The 13,495-nt window shown below is 45.7% G+C and overlaps 1 protein-coding gene across 1 annotated transcript in view; it reads right to left on the reverse strand.

Annotated features, from left to right (window-relative positions):
• Window positions 1-13,495, reverse strand: part of EXT1 (exostosin glycosyltransferase 1) — a 185,801-nt gene that overhangs the window by 25,567 nt on the left and 146,739 nt on the right. Inside the window, exon 2 of the mRNA XM_063327440.1 lies at window positions 1,202-1,295. Coding sequence (XP_063183510.1) covers window positions 1,202-1,295 — 94 coding nt within the window. The remainder of the gene's footprint in view (window positions 1-1,201; window positions 1,296-13,495) is intronic.

Here is a 13,495-nt window from a genome sequence, read left to right on the forward strand (position 1 = left end):
TAGGTGTAGGGTTAGGTGGTTAAACCTAAGTGTTCGGTGCATTTGGGATGCTCTAGGGTACCCAAGAAACCCATCAAAGGCTGGCAGACACGACACAGGATCTACTGGAGATCTTCTGGAGAAGCAGCAGAATGCCAGAAGGGTACCCCTGGGCTTCTAAATCACATTATACACCTACATTTAGGACTGCTGAATTCTGCTCTGCATTGCGGAAAACAATACTCTTTAATAGCAGCTGGGACATTTTGTGGTTGATGAAGAAAAGTGACGTGATGCTATTCATTAGCAGCTTTACTGCCAATGCTGGGACACTTCCCAAATGGCAAAAGGACACCCAGAGGCAGGAACCCGTAAGATGTTCTTATTTGCCACCTCAATGACACCAAGAAGCGCCTCAGCCTCCCCTTTCTCCATTCCAGCTCCCATGGAAATCCAGATGCCAGTCCCTGCGGCACCTCCCAAGATTCTCTGTATGGCTGACTGGAGATCCAGGACCCCAGGGCTGAGTTGACGCTTGCCAAAAAAAAAAGTCACGGCAGCTACAGCCGGAGTAGGTCAGTGTCGGGCTTGGTCACTGGGCTGCCACGGCTCGCTGCCACAGTGACTCAGGAGCCCTTTGCATTGCCTTCAGCCAAAGAAGGGAGACTGTTAACCAAAAGGTTTTTAAAAGGTGAAGGGGATTTGGGTGCTGTCCCAGACACACTGTGAGCTCCCTGAGATCAGCCTGTATCCACCTTCATGTGAAGCTTCCGTCTGGGGCCTTACCACCTCCAGGACACCTTCTGCATGTTCAGCAAACACCAACTCAAGAGAGGCGATGAACAAGCAGGTCTGTTTGGACTAAGTGAAAACAAAAAGCTATTTTTACTGCCCCGGGGCTTCCTTGTAGAGGCTGGTGTCCCCAACGGGAAGTCTCACAGCTTGACAAAATACAGCTCTAAACCGGCCCAACCTCTCAGCCCCACCGCATCCAGGGAAACCCTTTTCCTGGAGGTAACGCCATTCAACCTTCAGATGAGCTCAGCGCTCAGCCCCTCCTGGGAAGAAGCTGCCAATTGCTCCAGAAGTATGAATAGAGGCTTTCGCAAAGTGGATTACTGTCCACTAGGGAAATGAAACACATTTCCCTCCCCCCCACCTCCTTGCTATTGCACGCTGAATTGCAGCCAGTGTAGCCGATGCTTTAAACTGCAGCTCTTACCTGCAAGGCTTCCAGAAACCTGAAAGAGCCAAGCCTGCGCCCCCGGGGAACCAGACAGAAAGTGGCATTGTGCAGCATTTCACGGTAATCATACCTAACAAGAACAGGGGAGAAAAGAGAAAATTCAATTAGCGGCGAGTCCTGGAGTAACTGGGCGTGAAAATGCAAACAGCTGTTGAGACACATCTGGATAAAATCATCTCCGACCAAGACCGCTCACCACCAGGTTAACCAGCTCCCTCCGTGCACGCGTGTGCCGGCCATCTCCCCGCTCCTTTTTGTTCATCCTAAGGAGCAGCCACCATGGGAGAGAGCTGGGGAGAGCAGTAATGAAACCGAGAACGAAGGAAATCCTTTTGCCTATTGAAATAATCATCCTTTTCTATATAAACAGGCGTGCGTGACTTCTAACAACAAACTTACACTAACTATTTTGATACCCGAAGCATTGTTGCGGTACTTCTGTGACCCGCATTTCTTTTCGGATTTAGTCAAAGCCATGCACAACTGCGGTCCTTTCTGCGCAAGAGGTCTGGACAAAGCAAAAAATACTCAAACTACGCCAAAGAACTCTTCCCTTACCAAGCAGGCACTAAAAAAGGGACGGGGAGCGGGAGGGGGGAGTTACAATGACTCACTTGGTGGTTATTGTCAGGTGTGGTGAGAGAGATAAACTGCCAAATTTTGGCAATTAACCATACAGCTGCAACGACTCCTGCTCCTCCAATTTAAATTTTAAGTGCTTATAGACACTCCTGTTTGTTGTTTTTTTTCTGATTCAATCAATCACCTCAAAACCATTTACCAAAACCACACATCAAATCCAAACGGTTTCCAGCCTGTTATTAGCTAATTGTACTTCTGGCAAACCCACGGAACTGCGAACTGCACCAACGTCATCCGAGACAAAAGCATCCAGATTAAACACCCTCCGCTCTCCAGAGTGTCCCGGCCTCCGCAGGCAGATGTTATTTGGACAGTAACTTGTGGCACTGAAATTTTTTAACACTAATAAACTAATTTAACCATAGCCTGCAGGCTAGATAATTTTTTGTGTATGCATGTATATGTGTATGTATATACATATGTATATGATTATGTTTTATATATAAAAAAGTCCGGATCTACGTTTGTATTCTCACACAGGCCAGACAGATGGGAGTAAGCCAATTTTCAATTATAAGCTCCGTCTTTAGGAAAAGACATCTTGCAAAGGCCCATTTGCTTAAACAAGCGTGTATAGCTAATTTGCACAAGAAAAGGTCACTGTGAATGGATTAAGATTATCTCCACTGAGAGTAAAATAAAAACTCTCGTTGCATTAATTAAAACTACAAAACAGACTTCAAAGTACTTTTTTTTTTTCTTTAAATCGTATCTCAACTTTGGTTAAAATACATATATACATATTCCATCCAAGTGACAGCAATTTCTTTTTCTCCATGTGGGAGACTTGACTGGCAGGCACGTCCCAGCTCACTAGCCAGCAGTGACACAGCACACGGGGGAAAATATTAGGAAACCAGAATATCAAAAAAAGTAAAAAAAAGTTGCCATTTTTAAGCATTCTTTTTTCACATTCCGAGGTCTGAGGCACAACACTTTCACTGCATATTGTATGACAGAAAATGTTAATAAATACCAAAAATAGAATACCCCGTAGGGCTAGAACATGCCAGTCAGAAGTCCCCCATCATTAGCTAGCTAAAAATGGAAAATCCTGTTAATGTCCCCGAATGCGACAATACCCACAAAACGTTGATGGCAGAACCAGAACACAAAGAAAAGCAGGGAACGAGGCCAGCACAAGCGAGTCCTCCCTACGCCAGTGGTGTCTTATATTGGGCACTCTTTCTTGTATAACTAATTTGCTGATGTTAGGACAGATTTTTGATGGGGAAAAAAAAAAAAAGGATTTTGTTGACAATTTCCCACCTGAAAACCAGTTAGTGTCTTGCTCCCATTTGTGCGTTTTAAAGCCTAACGTGTGATTTATTGCCGAGCTCTGGAATAGCACGGTTCATGGCCATCAAGCAATTTATCTACATCATAGGCACACAGAGAGCCTCATCCTAACCTTGATCTATGGGCACAAAATTTCCATTCACTTCAGGCAGAACCCACAAACACAACGGGAGCAGACCTGGAGTAAAGCAATATCCATCGAGAGCTGCTGCAGAGAATGAACTGCACCAGAGATCCTTCCCACAAACAAATCTCGCTGCAATTTCCACCGGAATCTCTTAAGGTGACTCAACACGCTCTTTGAGCCCAGTGCTAGCAGACTGGTTTCCAGTTTAATCCCCTTCAGCGACCACTCCGGGATCAAACATCTATTTGAAATCCTTAAACACGAGGTGCTAATTTTGCTTCTCCTAGTTCGTGGGTAGGACGCAAAGCAACAGGGGTACCCTGCCTTTGCTGAAAGACGGACGACAGCCCAGTATGTTCAAATATGAATTCGGAAACGCCTTTCACACAACACATGTAGGCAGCCACAAAGACATAAACATCTCCGTCAAGCTGCAAGCACGGCTTTGTAATTCGAAGCATCGCTCATGGAGGAAATCGTTTATACGTAACAAATAGTACTTTAGAGTCGAGTTTGCAGCAGAGCCTGTTGTATGTTTTTCTCAGACTGCCAGGCAGCCTTCGGAGGCCTTGGCCACAAAACCATCACCTGGTGAATGAAGCTCCATCCCACAGGCCATGGTGGGGACAGACGGCATCAGGGCAACCATCAGTTCCAGCCCCCTCCCCAGTCAGCCCTGTGGGAACCAGGTTTGAGCTTTGCCAGTGTTTTGCCAGGGAGGGAAAACAGCTTATGTACAATTGGCATTTTTTTCCACATAGGACGCACATACGTCTCACCTGAAAGCATCTCTGCACTTCCCCTAACTCGGACTTAAAATGCTTTCAGTGAAGTCAGTGAGATAATCTCTATGATTAAAGGTAATGAGTTAAATTTACGTTATGAGTTAAATCTTTGCTGGACTTTAAATTTCTCCTTCTCCTGTCCAGGAGAGAAATGGGAACTGGCCCAGATGTCCAGAAACACACTCTCGGCTACAGCAGGACACTTGTACATTAAGTATTGACCTGGTATCTATTGCAAATACCAGTATTGCATCAATGGCAGGCTTGGTTTCCCCACCATCTTCACTGACTAATCCCCACAAGACCTCGGGGAGGCAATGAAGTATTATAACCCTGCTTGCAACTGGCGGAGGGGCCTTAAGTTACAGAGAAAATAGTCAAGTGTTTAGAAGAGGTTCTCCCAGAGCCTCTTCTTCTTCTCCCCTGGCAATGGGGGTTATATCTGTTTTCAGAAACACTTATTTCCATTAGCCGGCAACATCTGAGTACAGCAGGGAGATTTGTTACGGTTCTCCAGCTTGCGTCGCTGCGGTTTCTGCAAACCTGGAGCTGCCAGCTTGCGGGGACGGCTCTGCATTGCCTGCCTGTCCAGACGCTCTGGTTTTAGCCGGCTACAGAGGTTCTCCAGGCTCCACTTCAGGCAGCCACAACCGAGCCGTGGTCAGAACATGCTGCTGTGTCCCCGGCACCGTGGGGCACGGCACGGCCGGGCACTTCTTCCTTACTTCTGCTGCTGCGGTGGCACACTCTTTCTGGCGCTTTCCTTTCCTTTCCTACTCGTAGTTAATCTTCCCGAGCACTTATTGTAGGAAAGCTTTGAGAGGAGTCCTCTGCTTTGCATGGAGGGTGTTTATTTCCAGAAAGCTCCCAATTTTGGTGTTTGAAGACTGCCGTGGAGGGGGGGCACACGTTTCTTGCTCATATTCCTGTGTTCCATCATTCTGCACGCTCGCACGGAGGTAACGTTTTACTGCCAATTTTAGGGTCGGCTTGGCCTGGGCCTCAGCTGCATCATTCAAACATGTTAAAATCCAAAATCCATATGCCTTTAAAATGACAGTTGGGGCTTTGAAACTAAAATAGCTACAGATTTAACCCAAAGCTGGCATCCCTCTGTAAGGATCAGCAGTGTGTTTTATTAACTTTCAGGCTTCCTTCCCTAATGATGAAGTGCACCTTGTTCACAGCTAATACCTTTTTAGGCAGCATAAACAAATAGCTCTATTTGTAATCAATTCTAATTTATTCACACTTTAATTGAAATATCCCCTCCCTGCTACCACCCATAGCTGAGAAAACATGTTCGGCCCCATCTATCACGCAGGTGTAAACACTGCAACGCCGTGTGGGCAATTATCCGAAGGAGAAATGCTGCTCAGCCAAATGCTCTCACCATTTTAACTTCTCGATCCAACACATTGCTTCTGTCTTTCCCCATCCCCCCTGTTTTTTTTCCTTTCTGATGTGCCGACCTTGTCCATCAGCACATGGATTAGAGGGCTGCTTGGGATTCCTGGTTCACCATTATCCCGAGGAGGCCGGGCAGGCTGCAGAGGCTCTGCAGTGACTAATCAGCCATGCCATACATTCCTTCTTACAGCTTAAGCATTTCCCCATGTCACTACACTAAAGAGATTATAAACTAGCCTGGGAAACATTTTCGCTGCCCATTTTAATATAAACTACTTTTTTCCAAAGCCACATCGTCATCACCATTGATTGAGGAGAGGTCTAAAAGGACACCAGCAGTTCAGACCAGCAGATACGTCCAGCTACCCAGATTTAATGACTATTGTACTTTATCCAGCTGTATGTCACCTGCCACAAAGGAATCACAAAGCAGCGTACATATTTTCCTACCTAATCCTCTGACCACTGATAGGGGATACCATCACCGTTCCCATTTCACAGATGGAAAACCTGAGATACAGCTGACCAGTGGCTTCTCCAGCAGCTAGAAAGACCTTGGGAATGCTAACACCAGCGTCCTCACCTGCCTCCCTCCTCTCCGATGATACAGTGCTCACTGAAAACCAGCCATATGTTACGGATATCAAAATTCAGATGGACATACAGGAGCAGAACCCAAACCAAATACGATGGGTTTAACCCAGCAGTACGTATTTTAACAGTGCAACACATAATCCATCTTCTGGAAGGTGCTGGAGCTCGTCTTTGGCAGGGAGCATCGGCACATACCGCCGTAGATGTCAGATGGGACTAGAGCTGTTTTCTTCTTTCCCCAGCCAAAAACTGCTATGGCACTTAACCAACTATGTCCAGGGCTCCCTCCCTCAATCTGCAAGCCCAAAAACGCTTGCTGCATCTTCCAAAAGTCCCTGGATCAGTTCAAGTTCAACAAAGACAGATATTAAACTCCTACAACGCAAGGCTACATGGCGTAGTGTTTCCCAGTCTTCCAGTATATTAAATTTCAGCCATTAATCAATTGGCCAGTTTTCTGTGTGTGAATGCTTAATACAGATGGTTCTGAACTACTGGCTGGAGAGCCTGAAAAGAAACCCTCTCTGTCACACGAAGCGTCTTGTTGCTTGGTTTCCATTAAGGTAGGTTGGCTTTCAAATAAGCTGTCAAGTAAAGCCTGGCATTGAAAACACCGAGTGAGTAACTGTCTTTGTAGAAAAGCTGACAGCTCAGCTGTGCGTCAGATAGATAGCTGCCCAAGACGGAGCTCGAAAGGCTAACGCATCCTACTTGGAAGGGTGCCGTCGCCGCGAACTGCTTGCTTTGGGATTTACGGCTGCGCAATGCTTTGGGGTGATCTTAATGTCGGTGAACAGGCTACTGGCTGGCAGTTCATCTCCCGCTCTGCCAGCACCGGGTCTGGAATTAGAAAGTTTGGAGGTGCAAAAACATAATTGGAAAACTTTTTTTTTCCCCCTGCTTAAAGGGCTAATTGATTTCACAGGTGTTTAATTATCATTTGCTGTGAGATAATACCTTGTAGTGCCATAAAAAATGGATTTAATTTTCAAGTGCTTGCAAAACCATTGCCAAAGCCAAGTTAGAGCTAAAGCTAGATAATTATTCTATAAATCAAACACACTGCCTCCTTTCTTTGAAATTTTTAATACTTGGCTATAATGATATCTGACGACCTTGAAACTAACATAAAAAGGATTTTCTTGCCAAGTGCTGAAAGGCAGCCATTGGAGTATTTCTTTCAGCCGGGTTCATTACTGCCGCCGCCACCATGCTGCCCAGGCTGCAGGACTCCGAGGGATGCTACGGTGCAAGCCCGGCAGCAGCGTGCACAAACAGCGATCTCGGCACCCAGGTAATGGCCGAGTATCTGAGCATAAGCCCCATTTGAAAATGCAGATAAATCAATGAAAATCCCGCATGATTCTTCTAGGCCTGGCAACGGAAATGAACCTCTGCAAACATTCAGCAACTAGTGTCAAGGTACGTTTTCTCCTCTCCGTGCCAGCGTCTTCTTTTAGTTCAGAAGGTTGGATTAATAAAGAAAAAACAGGGAAGCAGAGTTTTCACTTTAGTGTACTGCTAAAGGAACTTCGTTACGTTTAAGATGGACAGTAACCGTTGAAATTTAAATCATCTTTAAAGTCTTCATTGACATCACAGTTGGATTCAGTTCACTCCCGTATTATGAACAGGGACATTTGGATACACAAGCCATTAAAGTCAATGTATATTCTAACACATAAAAATGCTCTAACGATTTTTGTCTAAATATTTACACAGAAAGCCCCGTAAATCTATACGGTGCATGCAAAGCACGCGCCACATTTGGACTGCCAAATACTACCCAACTGGCTCCCAGTGTGGCGGTTACGCCACCTAGAACGAGCAGACTTACACAGGAGCAAATGCGGGCTCACCAACACCGTTTGATGTTTAAAGATAACTGCTTATTTAACAAGTGGGCCAGAGAGGGGTGGTGGGTAGCGTGTCAGAGGCAAACCTTGGCGAGGCGTCTCTCCAGGCAGCATTACGCCCCAGTTACCAGCAACCTGCTAATAGCATCGTGTCGCGCTGCTTCGAAAACCAAACGCTGGCTCCTCGGCTTTGAAGTCCTCTAACAGCGCCTGTTTCACAGCAGCACCTCGCTGCGCTGGCAGCAAGAAAACTCACAACGTGCCTGAATGAGAGAAGTCCACGAGGAAGCAAATGCACTGCTCGCTCGCATCTTCCGAGGAATGTAAATGCAGCACCACATATTGTGAATTCAACACCCTCCAGGTCGGTGGGAAAGCGTTGAAGACGCTGATGTTGGCGTGTGTGGATGCAGGCACAGGAACACATGCAGCCACAGGGCAAGGTTTTACGTGGAGTCACCTCCCCTGCCACCCCCTCTGAAATGACATACACGTATGTGAACCCTCTTTGCCCGAAAAGTGCCCTTCAAGCTGCTGGACCCTTAAAAGGTAAAGATAACACCAACCTGTTAAGATAATCTAGTGGTTCAGGCAGGCTTTTGCTAACAGGATTCTTCTAACAATAAATTATACCAACACTTTGCATCATTATGGTATCTCTACCTTGCCATTTTCTGGAGATCACAAACTCCTTTTTGAATATTTTAATATAAAGAACCTCAGCCTGCCAGCAGGAGAACAAAGCAGCATCTCCATTTCACTGATGGGGAAAGTGCCGCACAGCCTGAACTTGGGCTTCATCTACTCAGCCTTGTTCCCCAGCACTCTGCATAGAAAAATGCAGGAGTAAGTTGAAAGTAGTATCTAACTCTTGACAGTGTGCTTCGGCATTTCAACAGAGAACTAATATCCTGGTCTGCATCAAAAGAAGTGTGACCACCAGGCGGTGATGCTTGATGCTCCCTCTTTACTCCGCTCTGGTGAGACCCCACCTGGAGTACTGCGTCCAGCTCTGGGGCCCTCAGCACAGGAAAGATATGGACCCGTTGGAGCAGGTCCAGAGGAGGGCCACAAAGATGATCAGAGGGCTGGGGCATCTCTCCTGTGAAGACAGGCTGAGATAGTTGGCATTGTTCAGCCTAGAGAAGAGAAGGCTCTGGGGAGACTTTATTGTGGCCTTTCGATATATAAGGGGGCTTTCTAAGAAAGATGGAAGGTGACCTGCAGTGACAGAACAAGGGTAATGCTTTTAGAATAAAAGAGAGTAGATTTAGGTAGGACACGAGGAAGAATGTTTTTACTGTGAGGGTGGTGAGACACTGGAACAGGTTGCCCAGAGAAGCTGTGGATGCCCCATCCCTGGAAGTGTTCAAGGCCAGGCTGGATGGGGCTTTGAGCAGCCTGGTCTAGTGGGAGGTGTCCCTGGCCGTGGCAGCGGGATTGGAACAAGATGATCTTTGAAGGTCCCTCCCAATACAAACCATCCTGTGATTCTATGATTTTAATTTTTAAAATTGGGGATATTATATTCTGTCCTTCACAGAGTGACTTTATATGGACTTTAGCCTTCTCCTAGCAGTGAAGCAGTGTCAAACACTTGTCCTTAATAGCCCCATCTGGTCATATTAACCGACCTCACATGCTGCGACAGTCCAGCTGTGAAGATATTTTGGGGTAATTTCCCACTGCAAAGCCAGTTTTCTTACTGATTTATTCTCTAACTTAAAAAAAAAAAAAATGGCAAAAAAGCCCACTACTGGAATTTCAGTTACTAAAGCATCAGTTTGGATTAAAGACCCAAACAAAGAAAAATCCATACTGCATTTTCTGAACAAAGAAACAAATTTTAGCTCATCTGCCACCCACTCTAATTTTGAGATTACAGTACAGGACGTACCTGAAAGCCTCGGAGGGCAGAGAAATAAAAGACTTATTGTGAGATTTCTCACCTGTCAACACCTGCTGGCTCTGAAGCCGATGATGCCCTCCTGCCTGTCAAAAAAAAAAAAAAAAAAAAAAAAAGGCCTCCAAATCTTTCTTTCTTAATTATTTTTAAATTGCTCTTTATTGAAAACTTGAGTTTAAAAAATGCTTTAGAGGATCAGTTTTCTGGAGTTTCATGCTTCAGTATCTGGGGCTACTGAACGTTTTAACTAACCCAGAAAGAGAAATGGTTGATTACAAGCCCTGGATGGTAAAATATGAATAAAATCAGTCCTCTGCACCCGTTTATGCCACAGTCCAATAACTGGACCCAGCAGAGACCAGAGAACTCTGGCGTAAAGAACACTGTCCTCTCCGTTAAGCTGCCCGTTGGACTGGGACTTCAGGGGGATAGCAGAGAAAGTCCAGCCCCCTGAAGATTGAATTAGAAGGGGTTATCGTTTCTGCTCTTGCTTTGAATGTCTGGCTGAGCTCTTTACCAAACAATTTAGAATAGTCCTTATGAAGCTTATCATTTTCTATTCAGCTCCACAGATTTTCCCATTATGGCTATCGAGCTCCTAAGTGGCTTGTTGGCATCTTTAAAAGTTATAGTCCTCCAGACGCAACGTCTAAAAATGGAAAGCAAAGATGATGTGCAATACTGGCTCTAATTATGCAAGAGTTCATTTCTATGAATGACTGGATGTGTTTCCAAAAAAACAAGAGGGACTTTACGGAGGAACTGCTGGCAGAGCCCCATGTTGTCTAGGCATTCTGACCCAAAATGTGACCATGCTTGGAGGAAAAATTAGTTCAGCAAATCCACGGAACAACTTTGAATGAAATAGAGAAGTGATTTATTTTTACTCATAAGAAGTCAGCTGCAGCTTAGTCCCCAGGAGTGGTAACACCACAACATATCTAGATACTTCAATGTTTTAGTTGTTTATTAGTGCTTATATTTGCCTTCAGCTCAGGATCTCAAAGTATTTTCTTTCTCCTTTCTATAAATGAGACAAAGCTACCTCAAAAATAAGAGCAGGACACAAAGTGGGGGGAAGGAAAGAACCCTAATTGCGTGTATTTTGATTTTGTAGCACTGCAATTTAGAGTGAAATCCCAGCACCGTTATAGTCCAGGGTGGGTTTTCACTGACTGACAGTGGGTGCTGATCTTCTGGACTTAATGAGGACTAACTTCTGCAATAAAGCACTGCAGGAGTGTGGAAGGGCAGGATTTTTTTCCCTATTGTAGTCAACAGTGAGTACTAAAATAATTTTCATTTTCTAAGAAAGACAAAATAGTAGATAGCAGGAACAAATATAAAAATGCACTGATAATTGCTTTTCAGTGATGTCTCCTGTTCCCATCCTCAGTTTTGTTAACAGAAAGCTAAATCAGGCCACCCCATATGCAGTTTGAGAAGTAGGACTGTGCTTCACAGGGTGGCCAGGTAAAACGGGATCTGTCACCGCGCAGATCTGCTCCGTCTCTGTGCTTGCTCACTTCTGCTGACTACAGTAAAATCAAAGTTTTCTATTATTTGCTCTTCTCAGCAAAAAAGGCAGCTAGAATGAGAGCATGGCTCCTCTGCACCCCTGCATCACCAAGTCCCCGTCGGAGCTGGGCTCCGCTCTCCTCCTGAGCCGGAGAAAAATGTGAGCCGTACACCATTAAGTTTAAGTTTAGAATTGCAGCTGGCTTTTGTAAGGCAGTTTGTGCCTTTTATAGGGGTGTTTAGGCAACTCCAGTGGTCTTCAGTTGACGTTACACCAGATCAGGGTGACTATATCTATTCAGTACGGCTGGAGAGAGTCTTACCCACTTTCAACAGAACGGGGGGTAATGATTTCAACCTGAAAGAGGGTACGTTTAGACTAGATATAAGGAAGAATTTTTTACATTGAGGGTGGTAAGACACTGGAACAGGTTGCCCAAAGAAGTTGTGGATGCCCCATCATTGGCGGTGTTCAAGGCCAGGTTGGATGGGGCTTTGAGCAACCTGGTCTGTTGAAAGATGTTCCTGCCCACATCAGGGGGGTCGGACCAGATCATCTTTGAAAGTCCCTTCCAACCCAAACCCTTCTACGGTTCTATGATTGCCCATGGAGGCATATGGGACTTTTAGGTCCCCGCCTGAGCATACAAAATTGCTGTCTAAAACCCCCCCAAACTACTGCACGTTTCCATCCATGCATACTTACATACTTTTGCATCCATGCATACTTTACATACAGTTGCCAAGAAAGGCTGGATCAAATGATCCTTGAGGTCACAGAATACCAACCCGGTATTCTATGATTCTATGATTACATGCACACGCTTACGCACTGTTTACAAAGGACTTTCATCTGGAAGCCACTGATGCACACGCATATCCTTCTTCTCTTGCCTGACCCTGCCCTGACATACAAAGAACCTCACATACGATTTTTGCAAAATTACTTATTCAAAAATCAAGGCCCGTTTTGAGAACGCAGTTAGAGGAACAACCAATCAAAGCAAATTGAAAACCTTGTTTTGAAGGAAAGCTCTCCTCAAGCATGCAAAGCGAGTCTTTTGAAAACAAGCCTGCACACGTAAGTGCCAAACACTATCTAAACCAGACCGTATCGCAATTCTCAGCGCCACTTTTCATTTCGCTCCTAAGAGTCCGAGGGAAACCACATACCTGCTGATGGTGAATGCCTGACTGCTCGCATCTGTAGCCCTAATGCATCACCACAGTGTCAGGCATCTGCGCTATGTCGGGTCCAGTCCTAAGAGATGCAGACAGTGTTTTCTCAGTCCCTACTGATGCCCACTCCCACCCCTGGCGCTCAGCACCACACAGAATCATCTGTTTCGCTTTTTTAGCATTCCTGCCCTGCTGGGCAGTGTCTGCCTCAACGTGCTACGTCTGTTTGCGAGCTAATACATTATTTACACAAACTATTCAGGCATAGCAGCAAGGATATAAAACATTTATCAACAAAGGGACCAGTTTGTCATTTTAAAATAATTATGTTTCTTTAAAGAAAGCAACAAATTCAGTTGTTTCAGAATTATTTATTAGGTTGCGCAGGCTTGCAAGGGCTCTCTCTTTTGCAGGGAGAAGTCTCCACTCCAATAAAGCTTTAACCATGAGAAATTTTATACCTCAGCAAGGAGATCTCAAGCTCGCAGGTTTCGTAGCCAGAACCCTAATGAGAAGCACAGGTCAGGTTAGGTGTATGACGGCGCATTCTCCTGTGATCTGCCAGACACTGAAACACCTCGAATGAACCACGGGGTTGCAGGGCAGGGAACTCTCAAGTGTATTTGCAATTCTGCTCCGCTGTCAGTAGCTGGAGCACGCCTACCCCACACTTACCCCTGGGAGCAGCTCTACCAGCCCCAGCCCTGGTGGGATACAGCCAGGCTTCTCCTCCGGCCCCGCTGGGAAGCAAGCATGCAGGGCCAGTCTGGCACGGCCTGGCAAAAAAGCCCATTGCTCTCTACCTGCTCCCTGCCCCGCACTGCCCTTTTATACCTCCTCCAGGAATTCAGGCATGAGGACAAATGGAAAGGGAAAGGCATCGGCATGTGAGTGCTCTGATCGGAGAGAGACCCATGATCTGGTGCGCTCTGCCGATTGCCAAGGAAAACATGA

The sequence above is a fragment of the Chroicocephalus ridibundus genome, chromosome 2 (assembly GCF_963924245.1).
Source record: "Chroicocephalus ridibundus chromosome 2, bChrRid1.1, whole genome shotgun sequence".
Lineage (NCBI taxonomy): Eukaryota > Metazoa > Chordata > Aves > Charadriiformes > Laridae > Chroicocephalus > Chroicocephalus ridibundus.